We start from the raw sequence: 24,438 nt of genomic DNA, 5'->3' as shown, positions 1-24,438 counted from the left end.
AGCCTCCAGTTGGCTTACAGCGTAGTGGATTTGTTTTGTGTATGCGTGCGCGCACGTGTGTGTGTGTGTGTGTGTGTGTGTGTGTGTGTGTGTGTGTGTGTGTGTGTGTGTACAGTGCAATGGTACCAAATGTATGGAACCAAATTGAACTCTAAATGCTTACAACACAATTGGGATGAATAATCCATGTGACATCCAAAGCACCAATCAAAGACAAGGATCCACTCAGCCGTTATATATAAATGATAATAAAACACCCAAGTCAAGCTTAGGCTGTTGGTTTTGCTTGTTTGATAACTCTGAAACGGGGGTGTGTTTGGGCTTCATCCTTCCCACCTAGGTCACACACATACTTACCCATGCTCCTCTTCTTGAACTAGATATGGTTTGTCCAGGACCTATATGGACATTAACCTATGGGTGACGTCACAGCGGGTTTGTCCACTAAATACACTCTGTGTCCAGACCTGAGGTGGGTACATGGTGTGATGGATGACACCATTGCATGCTCCCAGACTTGACTTGATTGTCCAGTTCTTCCAGGAGCCCTTGTGTTTCTGGTCCCATGTCCATGTGACATACTCCGCTGACTGCTGCTGCTACTGGCACCAAGCAGCTCCTGTTCCCTGAGCAGAGGGATGCCCTCTTATGAGTCTTTCTCTTTCTTGGTTTGAGTTTGAGAAGATGGGAGGCAGAGAGCTCAAGTTCAGATGATCATATCTTCCACCAAGTACAAAGTGGCACACAGCACAATACAAGTGTCAGTTATAGCAAGTAGAATTGCTCTCATCTGTGCACCTATGAGTGGGGTAGTCTTGAAATAGCATGACCAAGCTCAGTGTTGGTGCAATACAGCACCAAAAATCTGGTCAAGCCAAGTGCTGTTCTGTTATTTATATGGTGCAATATTCTGGTGCACCTTACATAAGTGTATTCACAATGCATGTACACAAATAGCATTAATGAATTAATGGTTGACTATAAATTTGGATTCAAATGTTTCTTGCACTTGTATCTGTTTTTACAATCTTAATATGTAGATGACAAAACATTTTTGCTGTATGTACTTGAGTCTGTTTCTCTAAATTAAACAAATTTGACAACAAATTATTTATTACAAGAAAATGTTGCCAGGGCATCATATTGTATTCAGTCAATTACTCACTAATAACAAACCCCAGGGAGCTTCTTCTTCCTCTTTGGTCAGCCTGTTGATCCATTTTCTGATTCATTACTGGCTGTGACACCGTCGCTGTGCCGACACACAGCGTGGCGTGTCTCCATACCCCCACTTGCATTCACCAGTGGCTCCGGTGGCAGGGGAGCTGTGTTTTTAATCACATGGCCATTGGCATTATCAAGCTGAAGGAGGCGTCAGCTGCTCCGCACACAGATGCTGGTTCATTCATCTCTGCCAGAGGTTGGACCTGGCTCACAAAGTGCAGCCGCCTGTGTCCTCAAACCACAGTGCTTCACCCCTCCCTGTTTAGAGGCTCTTAGACGTGCCACAGGGTGCAATTTAACTTCAATAAATCATTACCATATTAGTCTTCTGGAATTGATATAACTGGGGTAAACAAACAACATTTTCTGGGAATCATTTAGCAGCCTTTTCAATGGAATTTAAAACCACACATATTTGGCATGGATTATTAAAGATATCCTTGTAGTTAGGGTTCCCTTACTGTGGTGACATGCAGCAGAAATACCTTGGGGGGGGGGGGGGCGGGGCAGTTGTACATAGCATGCCTTTATTAAAGAAAGTGACGACATGACAAGTAAAAGAAAAAAAATCGGTCATGTGACTCATGGTGACATCTTGGAGCAAAAATACTGTCTGCATGTAAATCCAGCGATTTTATTTATTTATTCATTGAAAGTGCCAGGTTGCTGTGCATTTGGAGGCACAAATAGTCACAGCATGGGCTTCAAGATGTACAGATTCCCTTCAGATCCGAACAGAACAAAAAAGTTGGAAAATAAAGTCCGCCGCGTGGAATGGAACCCGACATCATCATCAAAGCTTTGCAAGGTAAATTTATTGTTCAGTCCCATGTACAGTAAAACTCAAGTAAACTGTCTTCGTATAAACCAGATATTCGCAGTCACCAGACAAAATTTTTTTTTGTATTGTTTTCCATGTAAAGACCGTATATAACACATTTTGTACATGAGATTTTTTTGCTCACATCAGATAAAATGTCCCATCCCATTGCAATGTATTTCCATTAAAAACCCCGAGCAGTCTGGACGTGCAGAGGTACAAATTAAAGTTCAGCTCTGACACTCGCCGATTTGTGGAAAGTGGGAGAGTAATCATTTCTGTGATTAAAACTCCAACCGTTTAGTTTTTTCAAACGGTGTTTAGACTTGGACCCGCAGCCTGACGTGCACCTGTTAAATCAAACACAAAAGACTGTTTTTATAGCGCACACACTGATAAATGGATCAGAAAAGTCCGCATCACATTTACAGCACGAAGTCCGTAAAAAAGGAAAATGTACAGCTTACCTTTGAATTGGAGGTGATGATTGTAGAAAGAAAAGGTGAGGGTCAAGTTAGTCCATAATAAAGCATAAAGGGCCTGTCACACTGAACGCGTCAGACGTGTCAAAAAACGGTCTAAAAAGCATTATTTTCAATGAGACGCGTTGCTTTTTAGACGCGTGAGAAGCGTCGCGTCAAAAGCCGAGCTAATCCGACGCTTCTGACGGAAGCGCGCATTGCCGCTTGTCGGCAGGCTGACACAGTCAAAGTTCAATCCAATCCAACTTTCGACACTCTGAGTTGTGACATTTTTGTGTTGTCCAATAGGAACGACGCGTCGGGCCAAAACACGGAAGACTCGTGGCAGAAACCACTGATCTGTACAAAATGGATTGGTGCAGAAACCACTGATCTGTACAAAAGGGATTGGTGCAGAAACCACTGATCTGTACAAAACATTAACATGTGACAGGACTGCTCATTTATTCAGCAGTTTTCTGAAGAAAAATCATTGGAAATGTTTTTTTATTGTTTGTTACCTCAAAATTTCTGATTACTGTTAAAAAAATTTAGAACACTTGTAATTAAAATAGCTAAATAAATCAATAAATGGTTCTTTAGAAACCTTTCATCTGTAAATTAAAACCACCTGTTATTTTAGATTAGATAATTTCTTGTTTAACATAAGGAACCTTGGACATTTATTTTTAGACAAATAAAATAACATGGAAACTTGTATATTTTTTAAAGTCTGGTAGATTATTTATATCTCATTCCAACCAGAAAAACGGAGACTAAATAAATACAAATGTTTATTATAACTGCAACAGGAAATAATTTAACAGTTCTGTGACATAAACCTCATGATTTTTTTTTTATATATATAGTCATTTAAACTTGTAATTTCATCAAAATATGTAATTGTCTTTAATGTTGTCAGGACAGAGTCATTTCTAAAATACTTGTATAAGTCACACCTATCCAAACCACGGGAGGGAGAGAGAGAAAACATACCTAAGTCACACTGGCATATAAGTCACATTTATATATGAAGCATGGTGCTACAGCTTCCTGCAACAAGAAGCGTAATACATTTAATCAGCACATTATTTATTTACAATGCATTATCCAGGAGAAATTAATGTGCTAATTCATTTTATGGTACAAGGCACAGAGAACTCGAGCAAACTACATTTTTTAACCATTGAATAGAAGAAACCGTGAAAGTGAAGCGAAATATCAGCATTTTTACCTCATTAAAGATCAGTAAACTTTTTAATTGATTATACATTTTTAAAACATTCTAGTTAGCTTTACCTTAGCCATCCTCCTCATTAACCTCTAGCTGTCCCACAAAGTGCAAACAAGTGGGGAGTGGAGTAATATGAAGATTATTCCCTCTTTTTAGTCAAGTGAGTAGTCCTTCAGTTTCAGAGCAAGATTTATTCATTTTTCTCAATCTCTTTTCTTTCACCAAAACATCAAATCTACGCTTGCATCTGAGATGTACCTTCTGGCAAATTGTAGCCAAACTTTCAGGTCTTCTTTTTAATAAAATCCTCCTCTATATCACTTCATCATGAAACTGTATAACTGGAGATACAAAATGCAAAACATGCACTATGCACAATTTCTCCAATCACAGCCACAGAAGCCTGTTCTTCTGGGTTGTCTGGGTGTCTTGGTGGCTTTCCTCACTCTTCTTCTTGCAGAGTCACTCAGTTTTTAAGAGCTATCTACTCCACACAGATTTATTTCCCATCACTGCATTACAAGTGATAGGAAACTGTCATTAATCCACTTTAGCAGGAGTCTGTACAAAAATTTTGGGAGTATCAAAGACTATTTAAAACAAATTTTAACATGCTGAAATGACCAGATCATTTCCAAAGTGAACGCTGTGGTGATGCGGGACCGTCGTGTGACTATCCGAGAAATTGCGGAAGAGGTGGACATCAGCACTTTTTTGGCACATTCCACTGTGACAGAAGATTTGGCACGAAAAGAGTGGCAGCGAAATTCATGCCGATGGCTTTGGCACGAAGCTGCTGACGGAGCAAAAGCGCCACCATGCTGAATTCCCACAGGACATGCTGGACTCCAAAAAATGATGCCCACCTCTTCCACCATTCGGAATATTCAGACGGCTTTCGGTGGCGTTTCAGTTGTGTGCCTATCTGAGAAATTGTGGAAGAGGTGAGCATGTTACAGCATGTCCTGTAAGACTTCAACATGCAGGCGCTTTTGCTCCGTTAGCAGCTTTGTGCCAAAGCCATCGGCATGAATTTTGCTGCAACTCTTTTCATGGCAAAATACTTCTGTCACAGTGGAATGTGCTGAAAATGTGCTGATGTCCACCTCTTCCGTAATTTCTTGGATAGTCACATGACGGTCCCGCATCACCACAGCATTCACTTTGGAAACGATCTGGTCATTTCAGCATGTTGATGGCCGACCGGAGCGTGGCTCGCTCTCCACTGTTATGCGGACGTCTTTAAACCAGTTGTACCGCTCCTTAATCTGTGTGATGCCCATAGGATCGTCACCAAAAGCCATCTGAATCTTCCGAATAGTTTCCACCTGGCTGTCGCCCAGTTTCTGGCAAAATTTGATGCAGTCGCGCTGCTCCAGTTGTTCCGCCATTTTCCTTGCAAAGAAAATCCGACTAGAGACTAATCCATCCTCACACAAAGGCTGCTTACAAGCAAATGACGCAATCGACAGGCGTGAAAAAACTCACGCATGCGCACGAAGGTTCAAGGTTTGCTCATGCAAGCACACGTGATTCAAATCCATCAGGTTTTTGAAAAAAAAAAACAGGTTGGATACTTTTCTAACAGACCTCGTACACCTTGATCTCTCATAACCTTGATCTCTGACAAGTCTTCACATCACTTCTTCCGGACAATCAATTTCTTTGGCACACAGCATCACCTTCGTTTCAGCATATGAACCTCTCCCTCAGTCAAGACTGACAGGTTGAACAGATCAGTCACCCAGATGTGCAACGTTAAGCAGATGTATAGAAAAGAATAGAATAGGTCTTTATTGTCATTGTAACATATACAATGAAATTTTAAAATGTCAGTGCAACATCCCTATGTATATAAATATATAAAACTATTTAAAAACTTAAATTACTAGTTCACATACATACATACATACATACATAATACATACATACACACATACATGCATACATAAATACATACATTCACACCACACACACCTCCACATACATAGTTGGCACGGTCACACTGTTACTATCCTCTGATGGCATTGAGGATAGTTATTGCAGATGGATAAAAGCTGTGTTTGAGTCTGTTTGTCCTTACATTCAGTGACCTGTACCTTCTTCCTGATGGTAACAGTTCAAACAGGGAGTGACCTGGATGGTATATGTCCTTGATAATGTTCTTAGCTTTTTTGAGACAACGGTCACAGTGTAGCTCTTCCAGTAGGGTGAGAGGGCAGCCGACAATCCCTTGGGCAGTATTGACCGCTTGTGCAATACAGCACCATATGTCAAACCATTTATCTTATTCTGAATGATTCATATGTATCATCATATTCCGAGGCTTTGGACAAACGGTATGTCCCCTGTAAGAATGCAGTGAGTGAATGTGTAGAAAGATCAGCATAGTTCAACCCCTTTAATTTAACACGTTGAATCAAAAACAATAAATGCTATCATCTTGTACATCTCCATTATAAAAAGGACAATCATCACCACATCGATCCAAAGAGCAACATTGTTTTGCTTATGTAATATCCCACAGGGGCATCGCTACCCAACAAATACAGGTTACGCAAACTGGCAACTCTGAAACTGAGCATACATGTGAGTGCGAGTGTGAATGTGTTTGTTTGTCCCTGTATAGCTTTAAATTCAGAATCTGAATTAAGATTTAACATTGCAGCGTTAGGGACAGGCCAGATCAGAATCAGAAATGTTTTATTGCCATATGAGTGAACAAGTTCACATTAGGAAATTGCTGCGGTACTTGGTGCTAACATAAAAGACAAAAAAAAACAAAAAAAAAGATGGCCACAGACTTCAAATTTGTGCTACGTTCATCAGATGAAACAAAACTAAATCAGATTTAATTCAACATATTTCAAAAACCTATCTAGCTTCTGTGTAGAATGTAATCAAATCTGACAGTTTTCAGTTCAATCAATCAACTTTTTTCTTATATAGCGCCAAATCACAACAAACAGTTGCCCCAAGGCGCTCTATATTGTAAGGCAAGGCCATACAATAATTATGAAAAACCCCAACGGTCAAAACGACCCCCTATGAGCAAGCACTTGGCTACAGTGGGAAGGAAAAACTCCCTTTTAACAGTAAGAAACCTCCAGCAGAACCAGGCTCAGGGAGGGGCAGTCTTCTGCTGAGACTGGTTGGGGCTGAGGGAAAGAACCAGGAAAAAGACATGCTGTGGAGGGGAGCAGAGCTCAATCACTAATGATTAAATGCAGAGTGGTGCATACAGAGCAAAAAGAGAAAGAAACAGTGCATCATGGGAACCCCCCCACAGTCTACGTCTAAAGCAGCATAACCAAGGGATGGTCCAGGGTCACCTGATCCAGCCCTAACTATAAGCCTTAGCGAAAAGGAACGTTTTAAGCCTAATCTTAAAAGTAGAGAGGGTATCTGTCTCCCTGATCTGAATTGGGAGCTGGTTCCACAGGAGAGGAGCCTGAAAGCTGAAGGCTCTGCCTCCCATTCTACTCTTACAAACCCTAGGAACTACAAGTAAGCCTGCAGTCTGAGAGCGAAGCGCTCTAATGGGGTAATATGGTACTACGAGCCAACACGGGTGAGATATGCTCTCTCCTGCTAGTCCCCGTCAGTACTCTAGCTGCAGCATTCTGAACCAACTGAAGGCTTTTTAGGGAACTTTTAGGACAACCTGATAATAATGAATTACAATAGTCCAGCCTAGAGGAAATAAATGCATGAATTAATTTTTCAGCATCACTCTGAGACAAGACCTTTCTGATTTTAGAGATATTGCGTAAATGCAAAAAGGCAGTCCTACATATTTGTTTAATATGCGCTTTGAATGACATATCCTGATCAAAAATGACTCCAAGATTTCTCACAGTATTACTAGAGATCAGGGAAATGCCATCCAGAGTAACGATCTGGTTAGACACCATGCTTCTAAGATTTGTGGGGCCAAGTACAATAACTTCAGTTTTATCTGAGTTTAAAAGCAGGAAATTAGAGGTCATCCATGTCTTTATGTCTGTAAGACAATCCTGCAGTTTAGCTAATTGGTGTGTATCCTCTGGCTTCATGGATAGATAAAGCTGGGTATCATCTGCGTAACAATGAAAATTTAAGCAATACCGTCTAATAATACTGCCTAAGGGAAGCATGTATAAAGTGAATAAAATTGGTCCTAGCACAGAACCTTGTGGAACTCCATAATTAACTTTCCCCATTTACATGAACAAACTGTAATCTATTAGACAAATATGATTCAAACCACCACAGCGCAGTGCCTTTAATACCTATGACATGCTCTAATCTCTGTAATAAAATTTTATGGTCAACAGTATCAAAAGCAGCACTGAGGTCCAACAAAACAAGCACAGAGATAAGTCCACTGTCCGAAGCCATAAGAAGATCATTTGTAACCTTCACTAATGCTGTTTCTGTACTATGATGAATTCTAAAACCTGACTGAAACTCTTCAAATAGACCATTCCTCTGCAGGTGATCAGTTAGCTGTTTTACAACTACCCTCTCAAGAATCTTTGAGAGAAAAGGAAGGTTGGAGATTGGCCTATAATTAGCTAAGATAGCTGGGTCAAGTGATGGCTTTTTAAGTAATGGTTTAATTACTGCCACCTTAAAGGCCTGTGGTACATAACCAACTAACAAAGATAGATTGATCATATTTAAGATTGAAGCATTGAATAATGGTAGGACTTCCTTGAGCAGCCTGGCAGGAATGGGGTCTAATAAACATGTTGATGGTTTGGATGAAGTAACTAATGAAAATAACTCAGACAGAACAATCGGAGAGAAAGAGTCTAACCAAATACCGGCATCACTGAAAGCAGCCAAAGATAACGATACATCTTTGGGATGGTTATGAGTAATTTTTTCTCTAATAGTCAAAATTTTGTTAGCAAAGAAAGTCATGAAGTCATTACTAGTTAAAGTTAATGGAATACTCAGCTCAATAGAGCTCTGACTCTTTGTCAGCCTGGCTACAGTGCTGAAAAGAAACCTGGGGTTGTTCTTATTTTCTTCAATTAGTGATGAGTAGAAAGATGTCCTAGCTTTACGGAGGGCTTTTTTATAGAGCAACAAACTCTTTTTCCAGGCTAAGTGAAGATCTTCTAAATTAGTGAGACGCTATTTCCTCTCCAACTTACGGGTTATCTGCTTTAAGCTACGAGTTTGTGAGTTATACCACGGAGTCAGACACTTCTGATTTAAAGCTCTCTTTTTCAGAGGAGCTACAGCATCCAAGGTTGTCTTCAATGAGGATGTAAAACTATTGACGAGATACTCTAACTCCCTTACAGAGTTTAGGTAGCTACTCTGCTCTGTGTTGGTATATGACATTAGAGAACATAAAGAAGGAATCATATCCTTAAACCTAGTTACAGCGCTTTCTGAAAGACTTCTAGTGTAATGAAACTTATTCTCCACTGCTGGGTAGTCCATCAGGGTAAATGTAAATGTTATTAAAAAATGATCAGACAGAAGGGAGTTTTCAGGGAATACTGTTAAGTCTTCTATTTCCATACCATAAGTCAGAACAAGATCTAAGATATGATTAAAGTGGTGGGTGGACTCATTTACTTTTTGAGCAAAGCCAATAGAGTCTAATAATAGATTAAATGCAGTGTTGAGGCTGTCATTCTCAGCATCTGTGTGGATGTTAAAATCGCCCACTATAATTATCTTATCTGAGCTAAGCACTAAGTCAGACAAAAGGTCTGAAAATTCACAGAGAAACTCACAGTAACGACCAGGTGGACGATAGATAATAACAAATAAAACTGGTTTTTGAGACTTCCAATTTGGATGGACAAGACTAAGAGACAAGCTTTCAAATGAATTAAAGCTCTGTCTAGGTTTTTGATTAATTAATAAGCTGGAATGGAAGATTGCTGCTAATCCTCCGCCCCGGCCCGTGCTACGAGCATTCTGACAGTTAGTGTGACTCGGGGGTGTTGACTCATTTAAACTAACATATTCATCCTGCTGTAACCAGGTTTCTGTTAGGCAGAATAAATCAATACGTTGATCAATTATTATATCATTTACCAACAGGGACTTAGAAGAGAGAGACCTAATGTTTAATAGACCACATTTAACTGTTTTAGTCTATGGTGCAATTGAAGGTGCTATATTATTTTTTCTTTTTGAATTTTTATGCTTAAATAGATTTTTGCTGATTATTGGTGGCCTGGGAGCAGGCACCGTCTCCACGGGGATGGGGCAACGAGGGGACGGCAGGGGGACAGAAGCTGCAGAGAGGTGTATAAGACCACAGCTCTGCATCCTGGTCCCAACGCTGGACAGTCACAGTTTGGAGGATCCAAGAAAATTGGCCAGATTTCTAGAAATGAGAGCTGCTCCATCCAAAGTGGGATGGATGCCGTCTCTCCTAACAAGACCAGGTTTTCCCCAGAAGCTTTGCCAATTATCAATGAAGCCCACCTCATTTTTTGACACCACTCAGACAGCCAGCAATTCAAGGAGAACATGCGGCTAAACATGTCACTCCCGGTCTGATTGGGGAGGGGCCCAGAGAAAACAACAGAGTCCGACATTGTTTTTGCAAAGTTACACACCGATTCAATGTTAATTTTAGTGACCTCCGATTGGCGTAACCGAGTGTCATTACTGCCGACGTGAATTACAATCTTACCAAATTTACGCTTAGCGTTAGCCAGCAATTTCAAATGTCCTTCGATGTCGCCTGCTCTGGCCCCCGGAAGACAATTGACAATGGTTGCTGGTGTCGCTAACTTCACATTTCTCAAAACAGAGTCACCAATAACCAGAGTTTGATCCTCGGCGAGTGTATCGTCGAGTGGGGAAAAACGGTTAGAGATGTGAACGGGTTGACGGTGTACACGGGGCTTCTGTTTAGGGCTACGCTTCCTCCTCACAGTCACCCAGTCAGCCTGCTTTCCCGACTGCCCGGGATCTGCCAGGGGGGAACTAACGGCGGCTAAGCTACCTTGGTCCGCACCGACTACAGGGGCCTGGCTAGCTGTAGAATTTTCCACGGTGCGGAGCCGAGCCTCCAATTCGCCCAGCCTGGCCTCCAAAGCTATGAATAAGCTGCACTTATTACAAGTACCGTTATTGCTAAAGGAGGCCGAGGAATAACTAAACATTTCACACCCAGAGCAGAAAAGTACGGGAGAGACAGGAGAAGCCGCCATGCTAAATCGGCTAAGAGCTAGTAGCTACGCAACCTAGCGGATTCCTAAAAACACACAAAGTGAATAATGTGTAAATAATTTAGAGGTGATTCAGCAGAAGGAGTGCCTTAATTAAGGCACCAAACAGGCCATGAAGCAGCACAGGTAACGCACAACAGCGAACGCACGACAACGGTGCTAAAATAAAATAAAAATCGACTAAACACGCTGTGGAGCAGCACAGGTAACGCACGACAACAGTGCTAAAAAAAATAAAAAAAAATAAAAACGAAAGCGTTAGCAAGCTAGTTAGCTTGCCAACGCTGATGAAAGTTAGCTGATAAAGTGCTCCGTCGCGATGTTTCGACCGTTAGAGGTCTTCCTTAGGCGTTGGAGCACAGTAAAAAAGTAAAAAGGTAAAAAAGTAAAAAAGTCTTGAAAAAGACTGTTAGTTCAAAGTCCAAAGCAGCAGGTAGCAGTCTCTGTGTAAACAGTCCCAACAGAGAGCCAAAATTCTGATGCAATCTCACTCCGAAGACAGGAAGTACCTCCAGCTAACAAAGCAGTTGTGTGTGATTATATAGGTAAGTATCATAGTGGTCAATTTTCAAAGATATACTATATGATAGCATATACTTAACCACTGAAAAATCTAAACATAAGATGAGGTCTATTAGAAAAGTATCCGACCTTATTATTTTTTTCAAAAACTATATGGATTTGAATTACATGCGATTACATCAGACAAGCTTGAACCCTCGTGGGCATGCGAGAGTTTTTTCACGCCTGTCAGTTGCGTCATTCGCCTGTGGGCAGGCTTTGAGTGGGCACTGGTCCACCCCTTCCTTTGTCTGACTACTTGCTGAGAGACTGCCGCTGTGCTTGATCAAAATTTTTTCAGAAACTGTAATGCACATCCGAGTGGACACCATTCGAGAAATTCAGCTGGTTTTCGGTGAAAATTTTAAGAGCTGATGAGAGATTATGGAGTGTTACTGTCGCTTTAAGGACTGCCCATGGAGCCGGAGAGCGCACCGCGCTCCGAGCCGCCGTCATCAGTCAGTTTCGAGCTGAAAACTTCCAAATTTAAGCCTCTGTTGACCCAGGACGTCGTGAGAGAACAGAGAAGTTTCAGAAGAGGTTGGGATCAGCAGTTTATCCGGACATTCCACTGTTAAAGGAGATTTTGTAATGAAAGACGTGCGGACGGATTTGCGCGTCGGCACACAGCCGCTCAGGCCCGGCGCCACAGAGAAACACCTCCGTTGGAAGCCTTACGGGACAAGTTTGAACATGCCCAGCTGTTAAACAATTTCTCGGATACTCACCCGACTGAAAACCATCGAAAGCCACCTGAATTTTACGAATGATTATCAACACAGAGGTGTTTCTCTGTGGCACCGGGCCATGAGTGGCTGCGTGCCGACACGCGAATCCGTCCGCTTAAATTGGGAAGTTTTCAGCTCAAAACAGGCTGACGACGGCGGCTCAGAGCGCGGCGTGCCGTCCGGCTCCGTGGGCAGTCCTTAAAGTGACAGTAACACTCCATAATCTCTCATCAGCCCTTAAAATTTTCACAGAAAACCAGCTGAATTTCTCGAATGTTGTCCACTTGGATGTGCCTTACAGTTTCTGAAAAAAGTTTGATCAAGCAAAGCGGCAGTCTCTGAGCCATTCCTAAACAATGAAAAAATAGACGGGAGAGGTGGACCACTCCTCACTCAAAGCCTGCCCACAGGCGAATGACGCAACCGACAGGCGTGAAAAAACTCACACATGCGCACGAGGGTTCAAGCGTGTCTGATGTAATCACACGTGATTCAAATCCATATAGTTTTTGAAAAAAATAAAAAGGTCGGATTCTTTTCTAATAGACCTCGTATATGTATACTACATCCCACATGTATCTTGATAATTTGCATGTACTGTATGTGCACCATCCGTTTGGATCTCTATGAAAAGTTAAATGAGGCTCTAGTCTTTCTGAAATGAAGTCAATTACAATGAAAACCCACATTATAATTCACAACACCACACTGTTCTGCAGTCTTATCAACATCCTTCTGGTACAAGCCAGCTTGTGAGGGATCATATATGGAAACAGATGGAGGAAACATCCCATGTGGTTCAGCATCACTGCTGGAATCAACTACATAAGGCTGTTGACAGTTACATTACTGTAGCTACTGTTATTAACTGTATATGCATGGCAGATGTCACAGTATTACACTGCTAGTGTTTATATTTTACCTTGTGTGTGCTTTTTATATGTGTTCATGTACCGGGCCGGCTTATGTGTGCTGTGTGTTATGTGTGTGTTGTCTGTTGTCATGAGGCCGGTCATGGTTTGCTCAGCCCTGCTGTTGACCTAGGCAGGGATGTACATCTGGAGCTGGTTCCCGGGCGCCTAAAGGCGACCTCTGCTCCTAACTGGCAATTAGGATGGGTTAAATGCAGTAGACACAATTCATTGTGCAGGGAACATGTTCCTATGTGCATATGACAATAAAATTCTTTTGAATCCTTGAATCCTTTGAATATTGTTATGGATTGTTCTGTTAGACCTCAGTGCTGCTTTTGATACTGTTGACCATAAAATTTTATTACAGAGATTAGAGCATGCCATAGGTATTAAAGGCACTGCGCTGCGTTGGTTTGAATCATATTTGTCTAATAGATTACAATTTGTTCATGTAAATGGGGAATCTTCTTCACAGACTAAAGTTAATTATGGAGTTCCACAAGGTTCTGTGCTAGGACCAATTTTATTCACGTTATACATGCTTCCCTTAGGCAGTATTATTAGACGGTATTGCTTAAATTTTCATTGTTACGCAGATGATACCCAGCTTTATCTATCCATGAAGCCAGAGGACACACACCAATTAGCTAAACTGCAGGATTGTCTTACAGACATAAAGACATGGATGACCTCTAATTTCCTGCTTTTAAACTCAGATAAAACTGAAGTTATTGTACTTGGCCCCACAAATCTTAGAAACATGGTGTCTAACCAGATCCTTACCCTCGATGGCATTAGCCTGACCTCTAGTAATACTGTGAGAAATCTTGGAGTCATTTTTGATCAGGATATGTCATTCAAAGCGCATATTAAACAAATATGTAGGACTGCTTTTTTGCATTTACGCAATATCTCTAAAATTAGAAAGGTCTTGTCTCAGAGTGATGCTGAAAAACTAATTCATGCATTTATTTCCTCTAGGCTGGACTATTGTAATTCATTATTATCAGGTTGTCCTAAAAGTTCCCTAAAAAGCCTTCAGTTAATTCAAAATGCTGCAGCTAGAGTACTAACGGGGACTAGAAGGAGAGAGCATATCTCACCCATATTGGCCTCTCTTCATTGGCTTCCTGTTAATTCTAGAATAGAATTTAAAATTCTTCTTCTTACTTATAAGGTTTTGAATAATCAGGTCCCATCTTATCTTAGGGACCTCGTAGTACCATATCACCCCAATAGAGCGCTTCGCTCTCAGACTGCAGGCTTACTTGTAGTTCCTAGGGTTTGTAAGAGTAGAATGGGAGGCAGAGCCTTCAGCTTTCAGGCTCCTCTCCTGTGGAACCAGCTCCCAATTCAGATCAGGGAGACAGACACCCTCTCTACTTTTAAGATTAGGCTTAAAACTTTCCTTTTTGCTAAAGCTTATAGTTAGGGCTGGATCAGGTGACCCTGAACCATCCCTTAGTTATGCTGCTATAGACGTAGACTGCTGGGGGGTTCCCATGATGCACTGTTTCTTTCTCTTTTTGCTCTGTATGCACCACTCTGCATTTAATCATTAGTGATCGATCTCTGCTCCCCTCCACAGCATGTCTTTTTCCTGGTTCTCTCCCTCAGCCCCAACCAGTCCCAGCAGAAGACTGCCCCTCCCTGAGCCTGGTTCTGCTGGAGGTTTCTTCCTGTTAAAAGGGAGTTTTTCCTTCCCACTGTAGCCAAGTGCTTGCTCACAGGGGGTCGTTTTGACCGTTGGGGTTTTACATAATTATTGTATGGCCTTGCTTTACAATATAAAGCGCCTTGGGGCAACTGTTTGTTGTGATTTGGCGCTATATAAAAAAAAATTGATTGATTGATTGATTGATGGAGAAGTGGATATTAACTGCTCTCCTGTTCAAACAGTGTATTGTAGTTCAGATGTCACCAACCTGGCATGCTTTGGAAAACATGCAGAACAGGTGATTTGGTTATAACATGTACATTCGCCCTATTGACATTTCAAATCCCGCAATACTTCGAAGAGTTCGCCGCGCTGCGAGATCTCAGTAACATTGAGAACTGCATTGAGATGCTCTGATCGGGCTCCACTTTAACCGCTGCACACGGACAACACCATTAACATCGTAACATAAAACTACTTTTATATTGTGCCTAAAATTCTCATGAATATATTCTCTGGGTTTATAGACATTGTTATTGCGTTTGTTTTATGTAAACATGCGAGATTCACAGGCTGTCTCTCCGTTATTTTCAATGGGAGTTGCTGTGAGCTACGCTCGCTTCCTGATCATGTCGTTCTGGGGGAAAGTAAAGTTTGCTCTTTAACGTCTTCATTATTGTTCTTTACACTGTTTGTCCTCTTTGTTCCAGTAATATATATATATATATATATATATATATATATATATATATATATATATATGTCTTAAATTTGGTTTCAGTTTATTAAATTCCACACAGATTAAACGTAGCAGACACGGATTATTTGTTATAATTGTTTTAGCAAGTTTTCAGGGTATCATGCAGCAGTTTCTTATTAACGTGACAAAAAGCATAAAAAATTACATTTTTGTAGTATAATATTTATTTACAATTGTCATCATGTGGATTCTCTATGTTGTTTGACTTCAATGACTCTCTGGCGCACAAGGGATTATGGGATACGTCAATAGGGCGAATTAAATACCATTAAGTATGTCTGTACCAGTTGTGACCCTGCCTCAGGAGACACATGAAATCTGTATAAATGTTGGAATAGAGATTCATTTATTTTCATGAATCACAACAGAACATTTTTTGTGACATTTCGAAACCCAGGCTACACACAGTGACCTAAATGAACTGATGGAGACAGCTATAGGAAGAGATGCTAATTAAAACTGTATATTCAAAGGTCACTGGGATGCAGAGTAGCACATCACTCCATCTCTGATCCTCTGGAATAGGACACATTATGACTTCATCATTCAAGACTACTTAGGGGGGAGGGGGGGATAAAACACTAACTGTGTTATATCATTGTTTAATTGTAGTGGATATATGACCTCAACTATAATATTACATTATACTGTAAATAATATCAAAACAGCTTCAGGAAGATAATCTATTCAAATTAAATTGAGATACAGTGTGAAGCTAAAGTTTCATTACTGTAATGAAAAACTTGCTGAACTAATATTATGAGGAAGAAGTTATACCTTGTCACGGTTGCATCAAGACAACACAGACGGGTTATAAAATTCGTCTTGATTATGAGTTAAATGAACTCCAAAAACCAATAAGTAATTTATCTTCAATTGCCTTAATATTAAAGTTACATACTGAAAAAGACAATGAGCTACTTCACGTCTTAGCATGAATAACATACTTCAAATACTGTGACACATTTAACCCTATCTAGACCGGGCTTCTTTCATATTCCTGGGGGGGGGGCACTTTCGATAAGGCAAAGTGGCTTCAATTTCTCATAACATGACAGTAAGTCCTTAATGACATATTACTACTAAATTTTCAGGGCATGATATACAAACACATAATCACTACAAATATACTGGTGTTATTATTATGAATTATGATGCCATAATGACATAATCAAATTAGCATACATTAATTCTAATTAACACAGCTGACATTCAATTAGGTAAAGTTCACTCACTCACTCACTCACTCATCTTCAACAGCTTAGTCCAATCAAGGGTCACGGGGGGCTGGAGCCTATCCCAGCAGTCATAGAGCGTGAGGCAGGGTACACCCAGGACACGACACCAGTCTGTCGCAGGGCCACAAACAGACAAACAAACACATTCACACCCACTCGCACACCTATGGACAATTTAAAGAGTCCAGTCCACCTAACCCACATGTCTTTGGATGTGGGAGGAAACCGGAGCACCCAGAGGAAACCCACGCAAACACGGGGAGAACATGCAAACTCCACACAGAAAGGCCACGGATGGGAATTGAACCCATGTCCTTCTCGCTGTGATGCAGCAGTGCTAACCACTAAGCCACCGTGCTGCCCATTAGGTAAAGTTATGTTAATATAATGGAGTATGTATATGAAGTAGAAAATATGAAAGTACATTGATGAAACTTAGATTTGTGATTTGGGGTCAGACATACCTGTCAGAAAACTGTTGCCATGGAAACAGCAAAGATAATGGACTTAAGCTTATGGTACCAAATTGTAGCCAACTAAATTTTAGGAAAAGTCACCAAGTTTCGTAGTCCTAGCATAAGTTCTTAAGCAATTATACGGCGTGAAAGTTGGTGTGGGCACTTTAATCCCCTGTCTAGATAGGGTTAACACTGAACACCACATTTCTGTTTGCAACCTGACAGGTCCGTGTTTGCTGACATCTTAACCTTGATCATTTCCACCAAGGAGATTGTTTTCATTGACTGTTTCGCTGGCAGGATCACACAAAAACAAATAATCCAATATTGACAGACCTCTGTGGCTGAATTGGAATATATGATAAGTTTGTGAAGTGGAACCGCAAAAACTGCGTGTCCGTGTGCATTTTGACACTCACTATCCACTTGACTGGTTGAGCTTTGTTTGTTCCAGGTTGGACGTTGTTTTAACATCAGAACTGCCTTAATTGTTTGTGGCATAGATTCAACAGAGTGCTGGAAACATTCCTCAGTGATTTTGGCCCCATGTTGACATCAACACATAGTTGTTATATCATTTCATCACCAACACCACCCTGAGTTGTTGCTTTCATGTTGTGTAAATTATGAACCTCACATCTAAATGTTGCAAATTGAGATTTGTCAGACAAGGCAATGGTTTTCTTTTGTTTTTGTCCAGTTTTGGTGAGCCCATGCCAACTGGATCCAAACATCAATAATATCGCAACCAGCGTCCATATTTATTTTGATTGATACCAGTGTAATGAGATCAGTACTTTAGTTTCAGTTTCTCTTCTGTATGCACTGCTGCTTTCAGAAGAAAAAAGTCCACTGAAGGGGACAAATGTTGTATTTGCTGAACACACATTCTACTTGAAATTGTACTTGTTTTATAATATTGTCTGTGTAGTGATAATTTTATCAAACAAAAAAAGTTTTAATTTGTTCTTGAGAGATAATTTTGTGCACAAAAAAACAACAAAAAAACAAACAAAAAAAAAAAATCCAGACATGACAACGCATGGAGGAAAATTGTTTTGTTACGCTTCTATTGTTTCTGAACAAAACCTTTTAGTATGATAATAAAGTATTTTCTATTTACCAATATCTCCAGAGTTTTAACTAATTAATAAGGAAAAGGAAAAAAAAAATCACAAAACACTTAAAGGTCATGAAAATTATTTCAGATTTAGCAATTTGATGATGCATCCACCTTAATGATTAAAAGTATCAGTATCGGTATTGGCGATATAGCCCTGTGTTTACTTGGTATCAGATCGATACTGAATCATGCAGTATCGCACACCACTAGTTCTCACCTGTTTGGAAGTGGCACCCAGTGTGGTGTTCTGCTGCTGTAACTCATCAGCTTCATGATTCCACATGATCCTGCAGAGGTTCTTTTCTGCATTTCTTGGCTGAAACGCTGCTTATGCTTATAAGCAGCGTTACTGAAGTTATTGTTGTTATTGTTGTTGTCTATCAACTCGAACCAATCTGGCCTTTATTCTCTGTGATATCAAAAAGAACCTCTGCTCAATGGATGTTTCTTCTCTCTAGACCCGTCTCTCAAGACCATGGAGATTTTCACAATCAGTTAATTATTTTTAATATCGTTTTAGCACTTCCTGGTTTATTTTCATATTTTCATTACTCCTGACTGGTAGGACACTGAATACCTCTAGGTTTTTGACAAAATTATATTTTGAAGACATCATAATTTTTTGACGTTTTTCACAACTTTTAAATTGAAGAATCAATTATGAAAATGTTCATTAATTGCAGCCCACTGCTGAACCTGAGGCTGTGTATAGCTGAAAAAAAGGGCTCACTTGAGTATGAATTTTGTTGTCATGTCATTATGTTTATTTTTATTTTAGTTAGGTTATGTTTTTGCCACTGTTTGTTTGTTTGTCCGTTCGTCTGATTGTGAACAGTCTGGAGACCACAATTTTTAATACATCATTATGAAATTTTCACTGAAGATTCATATCCTGATAGACAAGAACTGATTCAATGTCATAGGTCATAGGTCAAAAGTCCAAGTCAGGAAACATCTTGTAAAATTGGAAAGATCCCTATCTTTAACATTGAATGAATTTTCAAAAATTCATATCTGTCAAAAAGATGAAATTTCATATTTGAGAGTCTTGTGTAGAATGGTATCATTTATCAACTGACAGTTTTTTATGCCATCACATGAGATGCAATTTAAATACTTCAGGTAGAATGTTCAGGATGTCTAACTTGTCAATGCTCAACCCAGTTGTTGAGCATTTCAAGTCATATGATTCCATATTTGAAATTTTTGTAGTGTCTTTTGTTCTATATCACTATAAAGATACCTGAAAATACATTGATGAATTCCATGACATTGAACATACAGTTCAAGGGAGGTGTACAATTACATCCCTACTGCACATCAGTACTTGTATATCCATACCTATGTAAAGTTATAAAATTGGTTAGTTAAAAATTTTTACATAAATGCAATATAATATCACATTACGTGTAAAAAAAAATGTTTCTGAAAATCTCTGCGCCTTTATCAACAGTCAGAAAAGTCTAATTACCCATTGAGTTGAAGGGACGAAGGTTAACGGCTGACCCTTGAATGACAGAAATCACTTAAATCAGATAAATGTAGATCAAGTTGGTCGGGTAAGAGATGAAAACGCCTTACTCCAAATGAGTGTGAAGCTTGTCTAATGAGCAGTGTGGCAGAGACACATGATGGAGAAAATCAATCATGTATAACACCACAGCGAGCTAGAGAATTGTGAAATTTGTCAGCTAATTTCATGCTAATTGAGTCTCTAACTCTGAGTTATTTTTAACCTCATCACTGTTCTTATCATGTGGAATAGCAGTCCCCTTACTCGTGTGTCATTAATTAAGCATAAAACGTCAATCATGATTTTCTTTTTTCCCCCTTCCTCAGTTCCTGCAAGGATCACCAACATATCGAAGGACATCACAGTGAACGAGGGCAGCACTGTCAATCTCATGTGTCTGGCAGTCGGTCGACCTGAGGCCAACATCATATGGAAGCATCATTCACCAAGAGGTAAAACTCCGTATTTTCTCTCTGGAATTGTGGGTACAAATATGTAAAAGGTATATGTATACGCACAAATAAAGTGTGCTTATGCTGTTTTTCCATGCGCAAATGGAAACGTGGTGTGGACCTGTGCGCTCGATGACATTTTTTAGCACATTCCAAAAATGGGAATGGTTCCATCATTCAGGCCAAACATATTGTGTGTGATTTGTTGCAACCTAGACAACTAATTATTTCAGGCAAGTTTTACCTTCAAACTTTATTTTAAAGGATTTGAGCTGTCCTCATTTCACTTGTATTTACTTTGATGTTTTTCTGTTTATCTTCTTTTCGAAGACTACGCATTGTGAGTGCATAAAAAACACACAGTTGATGTTTGATGATTATGACTTTCTGCAGCATAAATGTAAAGAAAAAATAATCACTGGCATAATGATAAGAGTTTTTCATATAGCAACAGAAAAACACCCGAGAATTGAAATTAAGATGCATATTTACAGTTCTTACAAAAGATGAAGACCAAATATTGATGATAATAACAAGTACTAAAAGAAATAGAGTAAACAACCTTCAAATTATGAATTAATATATTAATTCCAATGTAATTAGGACCATTGTATCTATACTGATTGGTTCTGAAAACACTCGGGATGTTGTGATCAGGTCCCAGTCATTTGATATTGAATCCTAATCCCTTGTATTTTCCGCAATATTACACATGCATAAGGCAGAATGTAAGCGCAATAAAGTAGCACATTGTATATGCTTGGATACACTTTGGCAGTGACTAACAATTAGGAAAAAACCTGAACAGTGTAAATCGGGTGAAAGTAATGCAAGATGGTCACTTTTGAATTTGAAGACTTCTTTGTGTTTCCTTTGATAACACTGCGGATTATGTTAGAGCATGCTGCAAAAGAACAAAAAGCAATGTGTTAGAGTTTGCTGTGAGCTTTTCCTGATATATATATATATTTTTTTTAACAATTTGGAGACAAAAATGTTAAAGACACACTGATCTTTGTCCACAATTGGCTGTGTGTGTGGCTTACTGGTTAGCACTATTGCCTCACAGCATGGGGCCTTTCTGTGTAGAGTTTGCATATTCTCCCCATGCTTGCATGGGTTTCCTCCAGGTGCCCTGCCCCCCCATCCAAAACCCATTCATGTTAGGTGAATTGGTAACTTTAGAAGTGACTGTAGGTGTGAATGTGTTTGTTTATATGTGGCCCTGCAACAGACTGGTGTCCTGTACGAGTTGTACCCCACCTGACACCCCATGACTGCTGGGCTAGGCTCCACCCCCCCTCCCCCGTGACCTTAATTGGAGTAAGCGGGTGTAGATCTGGATCGATGGGTGTGTGTTGTAATTTATTTTATTTTAATTGTCCTCAATTCTTTTGCAAGGGCAGATGTGATTACCGTATTCTCTGTAATATACTCAACAAAAATATAGACGCAACACTTTTGGTTTTGCTCCCATTTTGTATGAGATGAACTCAAAGATCTAAAACTTTTTCCACATACACAATATCACCATTTCCCTCAAATATTGTTCACAAACCAGTTAAAATCTGTGATAGTGAGCACTTCTCCTTTGCTAAGATAATCCATCCCACCTCACAGGTGTGCCATATCAAGATGCTGATTAGACACCATGATTAGTGCACAGGTGTGCCTTAGACTGCCCACAATAAAAGGCCACTCTGAAAGGTGCAGTTTTGTTTTATTGGGGGGGGATACCAGTCAGTATCTGGTGTGACCACCATTTGCCTCATGCCGTGCAACACATCTCCTTCGCATCATCCGTGAAGAGAACACCTCTCCAACGTGCCAAACGCCAGCGAATGTGAGCATTTGCCCACTCAAGTTGGTTACGACGACGAACTGGAGTCAGGTCAGCAGCTTCGTGCCAAAGCCATCGGCATGAATTTCGCTGCCACTCTTTTTGTGCCAAATCTTCTGTCACAGTGGAATGTGCCAAAAAAGTGCTGATGTCCACCTCTTCCGCAATTTTCGGATAGTCACACGACGGTCCCGCATCACCACAGCATTCACTTTGGAAATGATCTGGTCATTTCAGCATGTTAAAAATTGTTTTAAATAGTCTTTGATACTCCCAAAATTTTTGTACAGACTCCTGCTAAAGTGGATTAATGACAGTTTCCTATCACTTGTAATGCAGTGATGGGAAATAAATCTGTGTGGAGTAGATAGCTCTTAAAAACTGAGTGCCTCTGCAAGAAGAAGAGTGAGGAAAGCCACCAAGACACCCAGACAACCCAGAAGAACAGGCTTCTGTGGCTGTGATTGGAGAAATTGTGCATAGTGCATGTTTTGCATTTTGTATCTCCAGTTATACAGTTTCATGATGAAGTGATATAGAGGAGGATTTTATTAAAAAGAAGACCTGAAAGTTTGGCTACAATTTGCCAGAAGGTACATCTCAGATGCAAGCCTAGATTTAATGTTTTGGTGAAAGAAAAGAGATTGAGAAAAATGAATAAATCTTGCTCTGAAACTGAAGGACCACTCACTTGACTAAAAAGAGGGAATAATCTTCATATTACTCCACTCCCCACTTGTTTGCACTTTGTGGGACAGCTAGAGGTTAATGAGGAGGATGGCTAAGGTAAAGCTAACTAGAATGTTTTAAAAATGTATAATCAATTAAAATGTTTACTGATCTTTAATGAGGTAAAAATGCAGATATTTCGCTTCACTTTGACGGTTTCTTCTATTCAGCGGTTAAAAAATGTAGTTTGCTCGAGTTCTCTGTGCCTTGTACTATAAAATTAATTAGCACATTAGTTTCTCTTGGATAATGCGGAATTTGCATTGTAAATAAATAATGTGCTGATTAAATGTATTATGCTTCTTGTTGCAGGAAGCTGTAGCACCATGCTTCATATATAAATGTGACTTATAATCCAGTGTGACTTAGGTATGTTTTCTCTCTCTCCCTCCCGTTGTTTGGATAGGTGCGACTTATACGTAGGCTGAAAAATACAGTAGTTGCAGTAGTGTTTCACTGGTGTAAAGGTGACTGCACGTGGGGCCTGATGTCGACATTCCCACACGATGCTTAAACACTTGTTTGTCATGAATACTCTTCTCCTTACAGAGCTGTTTCCTATCAGTGGGATTGGAATCTGTAGCTTTTAAGCTAAAACAGGGAATTTACAATGACTGATACCAGACTTTAATCTACTGACGAAGATGTTGTTTTCTTTTCAACTTAGTAGATTTGAGCATGTGTTACTTCGGTAGCACATATACTAAAATTGGAACGATACAGAGAAGATTAGCATGGCCCCTGCGCAAGGATGACACGCAAATTCGTGAAGTGTTCCACATTTTTGCAGGGGTGGTGGCCAAGTGGTTAATGCGCTTGGTTTCAGTTCAGAAGGCTCCGGGTTCAAATCCCACCCCTGCCACATTTCTCCATGTAATGTGGATTTGCATCAGGAAGGGCATCCGGCGTAAAACCTGTGCCAATTCAACATGCAGATCCAACTTGGATTTGCTGTGGCGACCCCGAGTGCAAACAAGGGAGCAGCCGAAGGGACTTACTAGATTTGAGCATTTGGAGCTTAACAACCTGTGGCCACACAGCTGAACTCCAATCAACCATGATTTGGCTAGAGGCCGCAGCTGGTTTGGTAGATTTTGTTGTGTTGGCACCCCACACTCTGAAGGAAAGCCAAGAAGGTCTGTGTGTGTGTGTGTGTGTGTGTGTGTGTGTGTGTGTGTGTGTGTGTGTGTGTGTGTGTGTGTGTGTGTGTGTGTGTGTGTGTGTGTGTGTGTGTGTGTGTGTGTGTGTGTGTGTGTGTGTGTGTGTGTGTTCGCTCCATGTTCTAATTGTGTCGGTTCGGCAGGCCTCCACTGAGCTTCCACCAATGTGAGTCCTCAGCTGATTCTCCGTATTATCAGATGTTCCGGCCCCAACATGGCATGAAACCTTACATCCCAACTGTTCCTCTCCCCGTCTCATCTCCCAGAGCCTGGGGAATCTACCACTCACAGCTCAGTAACTCTCCACAATCTCAGCCATCAACATTTTCATTCTCTGCATCAATTTTTTTCTATTATTTGCTGTGTTTACTCT

At 40.3% G+C, this 24,438-nt stretch overlaps 1 protein-coding gene and 1 non-coding gene across 4 annotated transcripts in view; both read left to right on the top strand.

The window, feature by feature from the left end:
* opcml (opioid binding protein/cell adhesion molecule-like) overlaps positions 1-24,438 on the top strand; it is a 1,180,460-nt gene that overhangs the window by 956,906 nt on the left and 199,116 nt on the right. For all 3 annotated transcript variants that reach the window (XM_034178871.1, XM_034178873.1, XM_034178872.1), the window contains one exon: positions 20,211-20,336. In XM_034178871.1, coding sequence (XP_034034762.1) covers positions 20,211-20,336 — 126 coding nt within the window. The remainder of the gene's footprint in view (positions 1-20,210; positions 20,337-24,438) is intronic.
* Positions 23,586-23,691, top strand: LOC117518019. The gene has a single exon (XR_004562891.1). It is a non-coding gene; the product is annotated as a U6 spliceosomal RNA (small nuclear RNA).

This window comes from Thalassophryne amazonica, chromosome 9 (assembly GCF_902500255.1).
Source record: "Thalassophryne amazonica chromosome 9, fThaAma1.1, whole genome shotgun sequence".
Classification (NCBI taxonomy): Eukaryota; Metazoa; Chordata; class Actinopteri; order Batrachoidiformes; family Batrachoididae; genus Thalassophryne; species Thalassophryne amazonica.
Note: the sequence above shows the minus strand (reverse complement) of the source record. Positions and strands in the feature narration are given on the sequence as shown.